We start from the raw sequence: 14,053 nt of genomic DNA, 5'->3' as shown, positions 1-14,053 counted from the left end.
TGGGACTACAGGCGCCCGCCACCTTGCCCGGCTAGTTTTTTTTGTTTTTTGTTTTTTGTTTTTTGTATTTTTTAGTAGAGACGGGATTTCACCGTGTTAGCCAGGATGGTCTCGATCTCCTGACCTCGTGATCCGCCCGTCTCGGCCTCCCAAAGTGCTGGGATTACAGGTTTGAACCACCACGCCCGGCCCAAGAAAAATTTTTTAATGAATGTACAATGTGCTCCTATAAAGCACACTGTAGAGTGGACTGCTCGGGGAGTCTTTGCGGTGAACACACCAATGTGAACATGCCTAGGTCGAGATACAGAATGTAACTAGGAGCCCTGCAGCCTCCTTCATGCCCCTTCTTGATATTACTCCCCCAAAGAAGATCTCTGTGGACTGGAAGTCAAACTTCTGTCAAAGCACACACCCATAGCAGCAGAGATTTATGAGGAACCAGACAAAGCTCACCTACCATTTAGCACAGAACCTGATACCTAGTCAATGCTTAATAAATGGGAAATATTATTACCCTTTGTTGTTAATATTGAAGTAAGGGAAGCAATGCCTTCCCACACCAGAATATGAAGTCCAATAGGGCAAGGAGTGAAAATTCCACCTCAGTTGCATCCTCACAGCACTCATCACAGGGCTGAACCCATAGTCTACCATCTTTGAAATCAATAGATTCTCGTAGAGCAAGAGTTGAAATGGACCTGAGTTTGATTTCTTTCTCAACTTACTGTGTGACCTTAGACAAGTAGCATCCCTTCTCTGTGCCACATTCCAAAAAAAAAATAGAGTTCTTGTTTCACCCCTCTCTGAGCCTCCAATCCCATATGAAGATCTGTGAATTGGAGGCATGCTGGAGAAAAAAAATGGCTTTAGAACTTTGAGTTATTTTCTTCTGCTGACCTCTGCAGTAGAGAAGGGGTTGAGAATGCCTTCCTCCCTCCCCTCTGATTAAAGCTGTCTCACCTCCAGCTGGGCCAGAGTCCTGTGTCCCAAGATGAACCCAAGAGTGAGACAGTCTATCTTTCCTCCCGCTGTGCTTCATCCTGGTGTGATCCTAAGGGGAGTAACCAGCTGTAAAAGCACAAGGGTTAAAGGAACATGCTTTGGAGCAGGGTTGAATTTCAGTACGGGTTGCATTTAGAGGTTCAGTCTCGGGCAAGTCTTTTGACAGGTCCTAACTTCTCTGAGCCTGGTTGTGTAAAATAGGGCTGATAATTATGGATCACATGAGGTCGTCTAGGCAGGGTGCCTGCCACAGCAGGGGGTATGTTGTGGGCACTCAATAAGCAGTAACAACTAGTAGATGTTTTTGTGCCTATGTTACAAACAACCATATATCCCAAGTGCCAGGGAACTATGTCTTGTATTCCCAGGCCTCATTCAGAGTCTGACACATGGCAAGCTGTCTTATATCAGGTTTCCCCAGAAGGAGATCCTAAGACAGGGAGTTGCGTACAAGTGTTTATCTGGGAGTTGCAGAGAGTAGGAAGGAGCAGAGAATGCAGCTGAGTAAGGGAAGGCAACCCATAAAATGCATGAAATAAGGCCAACTACCACAGCAGGCCACTGGGAAACGGTGCCCAATACATGTTAGGTTTATTCCACTTGAGGGGTCGGGGATTGGGGTACTTATACATTCATTCCTGAGAGTTGTGGACTGTTCTCAGGGACATGTTAATTTCCTTACATATCAAACCAACCACAGTTCTGGGGTTGGAGAGAGAGAGAGAGAAAAGGCCTTTGAGTACAGAGACGCAAACTGGGCCATTGGGAGTCTACCTACAACCTTGAAAGGCCCTAGCAGCACCTATTTAGGTGCCCAGTAATGAGATGTTCTATGAAGAGAGCCAGCTGAGCCCATTCCTCCATCTCCAAAAGGCTCCATAGACCCAACTCCACCCTCCATCCTCCTCCTCAAGGAGTGTTAGCTTCTGACCCTTCTATGAAAGGTGTGGTGTGGGGAGAGATGATAAGGAAGAAGTTTCAATGAGGGCTAAGTAGAGTGGATTAGCGATCAGATGAGAAAATAAATCTGTTTTAGTAAAACTCATTTTATTGCAGGGAGGTGGAGGGAGAAACGGCAAGCAGAGGTGGGGAGGCAGCTGCCCAGGGGAGGATAGCTCTGAACTGCTGGCTGGGACCAGCTCAGTAGGAACAGATGAAAGGAAGTCTTCTGAGGCAGTGGGCTCGACGCCAGTGGCCTCCTGTGAAGGCAGAACAGAAAGGGACTTTCAGCCTCTTGTCCACCCCAATTCAACCCACAGGAGGGCCTCTTCTCCCACCCACACACCACTGTGGAGTCGAAGTATACAAAAGACCCAGGAAACCTCTCCCTCAGAGGGTCAGGCTCTTCGTAGCATCTCCTCCTTGGGGCACTTCCCACCTCCCAGACCTTTCCATCGTTCATCCCCAGCCCCAACTCACCTCGGGTACACAGGGACACACAGTGACCACCGCGGGACCAGGGCTGGTGAGCAGCCCAGTACGCAAAGTTCCAGCGGCTGCCGTCAACCCACTGAAAGCGTCTGCAGCGACCCTGGAGAAAGCAAGAGGGGAAGAAGGGATGGGGCAGAGGGAAGGCAGAGAGGCAGATCTGGCCCTGTATCTGCCAGCTCCTCCTGCTGCCCACTGGGCAATGGGTCCTTCCCTGCTGGACCATCATGGGAACTGTCCTGGTCATCTGAAATGCTGATCCACGGCAATCATCACCATCAGATTCTATGCATCCCAGTGACAGGCTTATCCTTCCAGCCCTAACAAAAGGTTGGCAACAGGGGTTGCCAACTCATCCTAGAGATGAGGAAACAAACTTACGGTCTTGTTTTTATTTATTTTTATTTATTTATTTTTTTTGAGGCGGAGTTTCACTCTTGTTGCTCAGGCTGGAGTGCAATGGCTCGATCTTGGCTCACCGCAACCTCCGCCTCCCAGGTTCCAGTGATTCTCCTGCCTCAGTCTCCCGAATACCTAGGATTACAGGCATGCACCACCATGCCCTGATAAGTTAAGTTACGTAGATAGTGAGAGATGGAAAGGAACTTGTACCCAAACCTCCTGATTCTAAATTCTCAGCTCTTCCCTGAATGCCCAGGCAGCCCCCTCGGTGTTGTCTGTGGGTTTCCATCTATCCCCGGTTCGTCTGGAGATTATAGAGGAGAAAAACAGACAAATCTGCCGCAAGTTGAGTACTGGCTGAGATCAGCAGGTGCACACCATTTAGTGTTCACACCTCTCTTACCGAGCCTGTGATCCTGCCTCCAATCCAGACTTGACCCTGGTTGAGCGCTCTGACTGTCCACTGGATTCGGGAATTAGTATTGAAGTTGTGGATGGAAGCCAGGTTGCCCCTGTAGCACCTCTGGCAAGTAAACTGCAGGGCAGGATAAAAGACAAAGAATGGAGCATCCTTCCTACATGAATTCATGTGGGTCTTGAGTTCCCACAATTCATGTCCTCCCTCCCTGCCACAACCATTTAAAGATTGGAGACCAAAATGCCACCTCTGTTTCTAGGTGGACTTCCCTTCTTACCCCAACACCTCTGTGAGGCTCAGGTTCTACTGAGCCCTCACATCTACTGAGACAGGGCCTCTGGGACATCTACTGAGCCTCAATGGGGAAAAGAGCCAGTGATAGCAATGCTGGAGACATGTCCCACACCCCTCCCATGCTCCCGCCTCAGCCTCAGCCACAGGTCACTCACCCAAGCTTGGTTAAATGTGTGAGGACTTCTCACCAGGAGGTAGCGGCAGGTCGAGCACCCAGGGATGCCCACCACTTTTACTGTGTCCTCTTCCTCAGGACACGTAAGGTTTTTGTCTGCCATATCTGGGACTGAGATCAACGCAACAGCCCCATCTTCCTTGGAGGCATCTTCACTTCCAGAGCCCCCCTCCTCCTCTTCCTCCAGCTCCCTGGAAAGGATCTCCTCCACCTCCTGTTCTGGCATCTCCTCATCCTCAGGCAGGGTCTTAGCACCCAAAGTGCTCTCAAAGGTGGAAGTCTCAGGCCCTGGCAGGGAGGATGGCCAAGTGTCCTTCCTTCACATCTCCCCTTGTTCCTCCCCAGAACCACGGACAGCTCCCACCTTGCCCTGGGCATCAGAGTGCTCAACCCTGCCTGGGAAGAGGAACCCGGAACCCAGTCTCCATGAGGGGAACCCAACATGCCCGACAAGGTCAGGGTGGTTAAGAGCATAGACTTAGAGTTCGGCAGTCATGGGCTTGGGTACTGGTTCTATCATCCACTAGCTTTATTTCTTCATCTGTGAAATGGGTATACAATACCACCTACTTCATGGAGATGCTAAGAGAGTTAAAGGAGAGAAGGCATGGAAAGTGCTGTGTACCCAGTAAGCTCAAAGTAAGCATCGTGGAGAAAGGACAAAATTGGGGATGTCACAGCAAAACCAAGACCACAGACATAACAGATGCCCTGAAAAATTCTTTCAACTCATGGCCATAGGGTCCCCATCCCTTTAAGCACACAGAAATTCAGAAATAGAAGACGATCAAAGAAGGGGGTGGGTGTGTAACTCTGACCTCATTTACTATAGAAAGGAAAAAAATGGAGAAAGAAAGACTGAAGGCAAACAACACTTACTCAGATGAAGAGCAGAAACTGCCCCAAATAGAAGAGCCAGAAGTAGGGGGAGTTTCATCTTGGCTTTATCCTGCAATGGAGAACACAGTTTGTCATTGACACACACAGACACACACACACACACACACACATCACAATCACACCATTAGGGGACTGTGGGAGTCAGGTGGAGAAAAAGAAGGCCTGAACAGAAATCCGGATGGGCCAGAAAATCTCACACCAAGCTCAGCTCCTGATGCTCTAGGATCCGGGACACAAGGACCTCTTTCCAAACAGGACGCAGCAAACCCTGAGGGGTGGTTGAGGCTGGCTTTCCTTCAGGCCTGGAAGTAAAGAAGGAACTATTACACTTGTTTGTTTGTACTTAATGGGTCCCTCAGAGTCTATGACATAAAAGAGGAGGGAGAAGCAATGATTATTGGCTTTCCTAGGAACACACAGGACTTAGAAGGTATGTCCCCTCCTCAAAGCTCAAGAAGCCACCCACGCTGTCCTTCATGTCTCCACTGTCTTCCCCAGCCAAGGAGCGCTTTCACATCCCACAGAAGGAATGTGCAAGGCAGAGGATGCAGGCTGCCCCTGCCGACACCTCGTAACCTGAAAGCCACTGGTAGACCCCTGCCAGCCCTCCAGAAACCGTCAGCCACAGCCAGGGACCTCCTGGGAGAATAAACTGTCGCCAGCTCCACCACAGCAGAGAAAGCACTCACTCACCTAGAGACCTTCCTGGGTCTTTAGATCTTCCCAAAGCCCAGGTTCTTTCTTGGTTCCCTCTCACAAAGACACCTTATATAGAGGCCTTGGAGGAACTTCCCCCAGGGGGAGAGAGTTTGCCTCTGTCAGAGGGAGATAGCAAGGCTGATAAGGACCATTTCATCACTTCCCTGGGGAGTCCACTCATTCAGTGAAGATTTCTCTCCTGGTACCTCCTTCAGGAACCCAGGGACCATCTGCAACAGCCCTGGGCAATGGTTCTTATCCTGGTCTACACTTCAGAATTGCCTTGGGTGCTTTTCCAAAATACACATCTCCCCTGCTTTACTGGTGTTTTGAATTGCCACAAACATTTTGAGAGCAAATCTGTCCATATCTATTAGAATAAAAAATGCACATTTGATCAGTTTCACTCTTTGGAGACCATTCTTTAGACATAAAAGCACCTATAAGTAAGAAAACTTTTACAGAGTTGTGTTATTGCTTGTCTATTTGTAGAAATGAAAGCAATCTTGAGATCCATCAATCGGACACTGAATAAAATGTGTTCTCTCTCTTCTACAGAAAGTTATATGGCTATGAAAAGAAGAGCTGGACCTGTATCTATAAACCTGAAGAGATGTGTGCGTGACATTATGAAGTGAAAAAAGGCAAGATACTGAGGAAAGTATTTAGTATGTGAATAGTTTTACAAGGAAAACAAACCCGCACAGGTGCTTATCTGTGAGCGTCCTTATGTGGCCATTGATGGAGGGAATGCTAAGAGGAATCATACCAAATAGTTGATCTTGTTGCCTCCAGAAGCAGGGGAGGAGAGGGAAGAAAGCGGGAGGCAGATTGTTGTTTATCCTCTTTTTATAACTTTGCACTTCTTCAGTGATTATGGCAAATGTGTGCTGAACCTGTAATTTTGAGGCTGCCTTAGTAAATATTTTTTAAAATATGCAGATGCCCTGACCAGAAACTTCTGATTGGCTAACAGGTCTAGAGTGAAGGTCAGATGTCTGCATTTTTGCTTAAAGTTTCCCAGCTGATCGTGATGGAAGATGGGTCTAGGAGTGACTGTCCTGAGGATATTCAAGTACAGGAAATGTTCACATACGTCTAACTGCTTTCCTTCTGAATCACACCACTGAGCTGGCCAACCTACCAGCCTTCATGTGGTAACATTTACTGAACATTTTTAAATGCCATGCATGGCAAGCGGCTGGATGCAGTGGCTCATGCCTGTGATCCCAGCAGTTTGGGAGGCCGAGGTGGGTGAATCGTTTGAGGTCAGGAGTTTGAGACCAGCCTGGGCAACATTGCGAAGCCTCGTCTCTACTAAAAATACAAAAATTAGTCTGGTATGGTGGTGCCTGCCTGTAATCCCAGCTACGTGGGAGACTGAGGCAGGAGAATCACTTGAACCCAGGAGGTGGAGGTTGCAGTGAGCTGAGATTGCACCACTGCACTCCAGCTTGGGCAACAGAGTGAGACTCCATTTCAATCAATCCATCAATCAATCAATAAAATGCCATTCATGGCAAGTATCACCTCATTTAGCCTCTTTTTAAAAACCTAGTGAGGTAGGTGGTTGATACCCCATTTTCCAAGTGAGAAACTCAGGCTCTGTGTGGCTCCTGACCCCCCCGCAACACTGCCCTTATTGGATCAATGCCCTGTATCCACCCTTTTGTAGCTCCAAGGGCTTGTCCTTATCACAGTCATTTTACTTTTCTTGTGAGATTACTTGGTTAATGGATTAACATCGGTCTTCCTTCATGATGGTGAAGGCTGCATCTCTTTACTCACCATTGTATCCTTGGTGCTTAGTATAGTGCCGGGCACATAGTAGGTACTCAATAAACATATGTTGAAGTAATTAATGGTTAAGTAACGTGGTCAGGTAAATAACAGGGTTAGAATTCAAATCCAGTTCTTTCTGTCCCCTCCCATGTGTCTGCTTATGTGTCAAAAATGATGCTGTCCAGTTGGAGATAAAAACAGAGCGAAGCATAGATCCTGTATTCAATTTGCTTACAACCTAATTTGTAAGATGAGTAAATCGAGGTCAAACAAAAGGAAAAGGGTTAAGACCAAGCTAGCAAACACCCTCTGCTAATTCAGAAGGAAGTCCGTCCATAGTAAAAGAGAGCAGAAAAGGCTCCATGAGCCAAGGAGCTGATTCCTACCTGGATGGAAAGGTGCAACTAAAGGGGAAGGAAACAGGCATTTCAAGTAGAAGGAACAGCTTGAGCAAAGATGTGGAGGTTGGACAACCTTGGCGTATGCACAGGACACTGTTATTGCCTTCATAACTAAAGTTAACAGTACACACATTGGGAAGGAATCAGAAAAACAAAGAAGGATGCATTTCATCTTGAGCCAAGGATGGAGATAACTGTCCACTGTCTCCATTGATTTAAAAGACAGAAGCAGAAAAGGACAAACTCCACAAGAGCCTCGTCAGGAGCTTCGAGCTGGGTTCTGCCCACTCCCATCTGCAAGCCCTCCCCGCAGGGCCTCTTTGGCAGTTGGACAGAGGATTACCGTCAGAAGGTAATGAGAGGGAGCCCATTCTTGGAAGCCAGTTGACTGATCAGGGACACTCACCCCTAGGGAAGTCTCTCTTTTAGGTCACACAATCCAGGATCTGAAATCCACAGCTTAGCAACCCTGAAAATTTCGTTTCATCAACATTCACTGGAAGTATACAGCAGTGTCTGAGAGGGTGGGTTCTGGAGTCAGACAGTCCAAGTCAGACTCAAAGTGACTGGGTCTAGCACTTAATAGCTGTGTGTCGTGTCCCTGGACAAGTTCGTTAAACTTTCTGTACTTCATTATTATCATTTGTGAAATAGAGATGACAATACCTACCTCATGGGGTAGGGTGAGAAATGAATGAGATAATTCACATGTAGCATGCATGCTGTGAGATGCCCAACCACCTCACCCCTTCCTGTGGTTTCTGGGATTCCATTTCTTATGGATCTTCGTGGAGGGTAGGCCTCTCATTTTTTAAGACAAAAGTGCCTAATAGATTTCCAGCTTCCTTTGCAGCTAAGGCATATGACTGGGCTCTATCAAAGAGAAGAAGCATCTGTTCAAGACTTTGAATCTGGAGCTAGTGACCAAAAAGATGGAGGCCGAGAAGGCCTTTCTCTGGCAGTGGCGTTGGCAAGATTGAGTACCTGGAGTTGCAGTACCCACAGAGGCACTGCAGGATACATTGATCCAGGGTCTGAGCCCTACAACATCCTGGGTGCCAGCCACAAGGTCTAGGTCTCAGCAGCAGTGGGATTCTCCCTAGACCTGTTCTGCAGCCTGACATTGGCTCCATGTCTGGTTTTCTGGCCCTTCCTGCAATTTCATGAGCTACTCCATTTCCTTTCGGTCCTGGATTTTTCTACTCAGATCTGCCGTGAAGAGTTTCTGTTGCCTGCCATTAAGAGCCCTGACTGATGCAGCATTTAGCGCAGGAACTGGTATTTAGTTATTGCCTAGTAAATGAATGCTACCCAGGGTCTTTGAGTGTGACCAACATTAATCAAACTCTCAAGAGATTGATGTCTACTTCTGGTGCCAATGACATAAATGAGGTTGAACTGTACCCACACGGGGCCCACTTGCCCAGGCTCTCTGATAAGTACATTCTCTCTGTGCATCACAACTATGGTGCGCTCAGGACTTGAATTTTGAATAGGAGCAAAGAGCTGGAGGCCTTTGGGTCCGGTGCCTTTGAGCAAGAGAACTGATACCCATCATCTCCATTTAATCCTCGGCCCTGCCTCCTTCCCCAAGAAATGTTGACTCAACACTGCAGGATCCTGAATCTTAGGCATCCTCCTTTCTAGCCCTAAAGTTACTACCAAGGCTTGGAGGTTCCTAAACAGACTCAGTCAATCCTCTCCATACCAGCACTCCCAAAGGGGACCTGATAGATCACCGCTGCATTTAATCTTTTCTGATCTCATTCTTGGGGACTCACCCCAACTTTAGGCTTGTGGGAGAGCGTGCTACAGCTCCTGGTACAACCTGTCCAGTGTCAGACCTGGTACTGAGGGATCTGCCCCCCTACAAGGGTGGGCTGCTGCAACAGGAGAAAAACGTGTGCACCAGGCAGAGCACAGATCACCTTGGAGATGGTGCCAATACCAAGGAGTTCTCGGGATGCCCCTCGCATGCCCAACCCCCAACACATGGCAGCTTAAAGACTAAAAAAAAAATCACAGCTCTAGATACGCAGCTCACACTATTTAGCCCTCACCTCCACCTGCATCCCTCCCCATACCCTGCAGCAGAACTTTTCAAACTGGAAACTACGAATAGGCTTCAAGGGACCATGAACCCTGCAATTATAGACAACATATGGTGTGATGTTTCTAGGGTGAGGGTCCAAACCCTCCATGAGATTCTGTGATGACTTCCCAAAAGGCAAGAGAACCTCTAACTTTACTGGGTGATTTTTTCCAGAAGAACCAAGAATGACATCCCACTGTTCTTCACCAAAATAATCCTGCTTGGACCTTTTGATAGGCAGGATTCAGTTGTCCCCTGGTGCGCTCTGCATAATCGCTGGGACTGTAAATAGGATGGATTTTACTGCTGTGGTTGTGTGATGTTACATGCCACAGTTGACTTTAAGGAAAAGGGACTGCCCTGTATGGGTATGATCTAATCAGGTGATCCCTTAAAAGGGACAGGGCTCTCTTCCTGAAGTCAGAGATTACAACCATGTGTGTGATTCAATACAAGGGAAATTCTCCATTGCTGGCTTCAAGGATGGAAAAGACCACGCACGTGGCAAGGAATGTGGGCAGCCTCAAGGACCTGAGAGCAGCCCTCATCTGACGGTCAGCAAGAAAACAGGACCTCAGCCCTGCAACCCCAGGGAACAGAATTTTGCCACAACCACATGAGCCTGGAAGAGAACCCTAAACTCTAGATGAGCACACAGCCCAGACAACATCTTGATTTTAGCCTTGTGAGACCCTGAGCAGAAAACCCAGCCATGCTGGGCCCACACTGCTGATGGACTCACGGTGAGCTAATAAACATGAGTTGTTTGAAGCTGCTAAATTTGTGGCAGTTTGCTATGCAGAATAGAAGACTAATACAGCCCTCAAGGCCCATCTCCCTCCCATGGTGAAATTTACAGTGGGTGCAGGAATTGGCAGAGAAGGGTCCCACAAGAATGGGCTGAGCAGCTGCTGGCAAATAACCCAGAGACAGCAGAGAGGTAAGATGGACAGTGAGAAAGAGAGGTTTGATTCAGGGCAGAGATCTCACCATTCTCTCCCTCAGACCACAGGAAGCCAGGTGGCCCTTCTAGTTACAAGTTCTGCTCCGGGATTCTCTCCCCGCCCTCAGAAAAGTGATGGACTCCAGGGACCTGCCCTCTGGGGCTGATCAACTGCTTGTTAGCTGGGCTTGGCCAATATCCTCATGGGGCAGATAAAAGCTGGTGAAAGTGCTAACACCACCGCAGGGGCGAGTGGCCCAGGAGATATGGACTGGGCTGTTGTTCTGTGAAATCGGCCTGGACAACAGTTCCCCATTTGGATGCCCCAACGATTGACCAAGGCTATTGGCATGTGAGATCTGGAAGGCCCCTTAGAAACGAGCCAGCCTCGTCCCCATGCTCAGATAGGTTCTTCCCGCTTCCTCGGGAGTGACATTATCCTCCTTCCCCTCCAGGGACCTCTGCTCCCAGAGACCATGAACATTCAGTGAGCTTAGAAGGAATATGACTTTGCAGTAATTGCCTCCCCTGCCCCACCTTCCACCTTCCCCAGTCCATCTACTTCTCCCCATCTCTGCTGCCACCTCACTAGCCCCTGCGACCATATTTGATAACATGTATCACAAGCCATTGTCCCCATGCTTCCCATTCAAAGTCTTCCCACATACTAGCAATTAACTCAAACCCATTACAACCATCTGCAAAGTCTTTCATGATCAGGCTCTTGTCTATCAGCTCAAACTCACTGGCATGCCAAGTGACCCTTGTTATACTGGTCCCCGCTCCATTGGCCAAGCTAAAGCATTTGTACTGGTTAAAAGTCTACCTCCTCAGACGAGCCTTCTCCGAGAACTCTTTCTAAAAGAAGCCCACCTACCCCATTCTCCTATTTGGTACTTTTGTTCCACGTCATCACATTTATTTCCACCAGAGCATTTACCAAAATGATACAATCTTGCTTTCTTACTGGTTTCTTGTTTATTGTCTGTCTCTTTCAGAAATTAAACTTCATGACAACAGGGACCTTGTCTGTCTCGTTCACGGCCCTATAACTTACCCAGATCATAGAAGGAGTTTTTCCATTACATCATGAATTAATTAATCAATTGACTAATCAACTTGAACTTTACCCCCTGGAGAAAGTTTAACTGTGTTTAGGTTAGAGTACAAGTCTATTTATTTCGATTCTGCAGGTATTTTCTGAGCCTCATCCACCATGCACACAAGCCACCGCCAGACTCTGGATCATCCATCCATCCATCCATCCATTCATTCATTCATTCATTCATTCAATAAATACTTAAAGAGAACCTCTAGCTTCAGGGAGGTTTAAGGTAGCTGATAAATAAGGCAAACAGGATGAACATATTAGTAAAACAGGGCAATGTATTGAGGAGACACTCAGAAGTGTAGAACTAACATGAATGGAAAACACACACATTTTCAGTGCTGCCAGGATCACATAAAGGGCGAGGGCAGGCAGAGTAAGGCTTTCTTGAGGAGAAGTGCTTATCCTGGGCTCAACAGACTGACAGACAGGGTAGGATAAGCAGAGGAGAAGTGGGATGGCATTTTTGGGGGCCAACCATGTCCTGGTAGTGCTGGAATTTGAGCCAGGATATGGATAATTTTGTGTTTCTTGGAGGTTAAGTCAATGAGTGAGCGGGCTTCTCTGCTTTGCACCAAAGCCAAGCTCCTCCAGCAAGCAGTGTAGACTCGCTGACCACTTCCTCAACACCCTCTTCCTCCTCATACCATAGCAATCTTGTTTCTGTTATCCCTATTGCTCCACCAAAACTGCTTTTGCCAAGGTGCCCACTGACCACCCCATTGCCAAACCCAACAGACATTCTTCAGTTATTATTCTACTTGACCTCTGCAGTACTGATACCTCTTCACTTCCCCCTTCTTAAGAACTGCTTCCCTTCTCAATAGCCTTTGTGGCCATTCCCTCCCAATTTCTGTTGGCAGGCTCTTCTTATTCTTCTGGATGGTTAAATACTGGGCATCACCTGGCTTCTTGGTGCACGTCTTTCCCAACTCTGCACACCCTCCACAGGTTATGTCATCTCTCGTGGCTCAAGCTACCAAATATATACACAGATCATTCCCAAGTCTTCATCCCCAGCCCCAGGTCTGCTTCTGAGATGCACTCACACATATAATCACCCAAGGTGCTTCTCCACTCCCATGGGCATTGTGAGTCCAACACATCTCAGACTGAACTCAACACACAAACACACACACACACACACACACAAACCCGCTTCAATTTTTGTGGGCACTTTCTCAGAAGAAATCATCACCTTCCAACTAGACCTGCAAGGCAGCACTCTGGGCATCCTTCATCCCTCCTGCCCGTCATCCACACATTAGTAAGTTGTAGTGCTTTCTTCACCATCTCATCCAGCCACCCATCCCCATTTCCTCTGCCACTTTCCTAGTCACCTGCTGACCATTTTTCATCTGGGTCATTTCAGTGGCTTCCAAATTACTTTCCCTACCTCCAGTCTTACCAACTCCTCCACCTCTGATGCACTGTCTACAAGCAGCCAAAATGAGCTTTCTAAAACCCAGAACTGATTACACCAGCACTTTCCAATTACTCCTTCTTGCTCTCGGGCACACTCTCTTTATGTTTTGGCCCCTACTTACCTAAACCTCTCAACACTGTGGACATTTTTGACTGGATACTTTTTTGTTACAGAGGCCTGTCCTGTGCATTGTTAGATGTTTAGCAGCCTCTCTAATCTCTACCAAAATGGTACTAGTAGTACCTTCTCTGCTGGGCTGTGACAATTAAAACATGTCTCCAGACATTACCAAAGGTCCCCTCTGGGGCAAAACTATGCTCAGCTGAGAACCACTTCTTGACAACCTCAGTTCTCCCCCTCACCACACACACACACAGTGCTCCAATCATGTTGAACACCCTGCTATTTTCCTAACATGACATGATCGCCCATATTTTGTCACATGTCATTTCACCTGCCCAGAATGTCCTTTCCTCCCTAACCACTGTGCTCATTCCTTTTCTTCATGGAAGTTTCAACCAAGGATCACCTCTTCCAGGAAGCCTGCCTTGGCTCTCCCAGAGAAAGGTAGCAAGGAGACTAATCAGGGCTTCTCTCTAGTCCAGCCCCCTTCCCACCTCATTGTAGCAATCTTCTTGCTGTTTCCCCAGTACAGCTAGAGCCTTGCCTCCTTCACCTGTGCCTCTCTGGTCCTGCACAGTTCCGGAAACACAGTAGAGGCTCAATTCATGTTTGCTGTGTAAGTGAATACATGAAGAAAAACAATTTTTGTTTAAGCCTGTCAAAGATTGAGTTGGGCTCCCTGAAATGAGATCTTAGGCAGGAATTTCTAGGTGCTAAGTATGTTAAGTGCTCCATATCATTCAATCTTCTAAACAACTTTAGGATGCAAGTGCCATTAAACTTCATAAATTACAGACAAAAGACTGATCCTGGGAACGGTTAAGTCACTTGCCAGGCAAGTGTCAGAGCCAGGATCC

General features: G+C 47.6%; 1 protein-coding gene across 7 annotated transcripts; it reads right to left on the bottom strand.

The window, feature by feature from the left end:
- Nucleotides 1-2,035: 2,035 nt before the first annotated feature.
- PRG2 (proteoglycan 2, bone marrow (natural killer cell activator, eosinophil granule major basic protein)) lies at nt 2,036-5,418 on the bottom strand. Of its 7 annotated transcripts, none has more exons than XM_011998696.1 (6): nt 5,316-5,372; nt 4,602-4,671; nt 3,703-4,010; nt 3,239-3,370; nt 2,425-2,536; nt 2,036-2,204 (listed from the first exon to the last, which is right to left on the bottom strand). In XM_011998696.1, exons 2-6 carry the CDS (start codon nt 4,657-4,659, stop codon nt 2,146-2,148), a joined length of 669 nt encoding a protein of 222 aa, XP_011854086.1. In that variant the 5' UTR covers nt 4,660-4,671; nt 5,316-5,372; the 3' UTR covers nt 2,036-2,145. The 7 variants fall into 7 exon arrangements, with proteins under 7 accessions (XP_011854086.1, XP_011854087.1, XP_011854090.1 ...); XM_011998697.1 differs by having other exon boundaries at nt 2,037-2,204; nt 5,199-5,372; XM_011998700.1 differs by having other exon boundaries at nt 2,037-2,204; nt 4,598-4,671; nt 5,308-5,347.
- Between the last annotated feature and the right edge of the window lie 8,635 nt (nt 5,419-14,053).

The sequence above is a fragment of the Mandrillus leucophaeus genome, unplaced genomic scaffold (assembly GCF_000951045.1).
Source record: "Mandrillus leucophaeus isolate KB7577 unplaced genomic scaffold, Mleu.le_1.0 Scaffold578, whole genome shotgun sequence".
Taxonomy (NCBI): Eukaryota; Metazoa; Chordata; class Mammalia; order Primates; family Cercopithecidae; genus Mandrillus; species Mandrillus leucophaeus.
The sequence above is the reverse complement of the archived record's forward strand: the minus strand, read 5'-3'. Positions and strand labels throughout refer to the sequence as shown.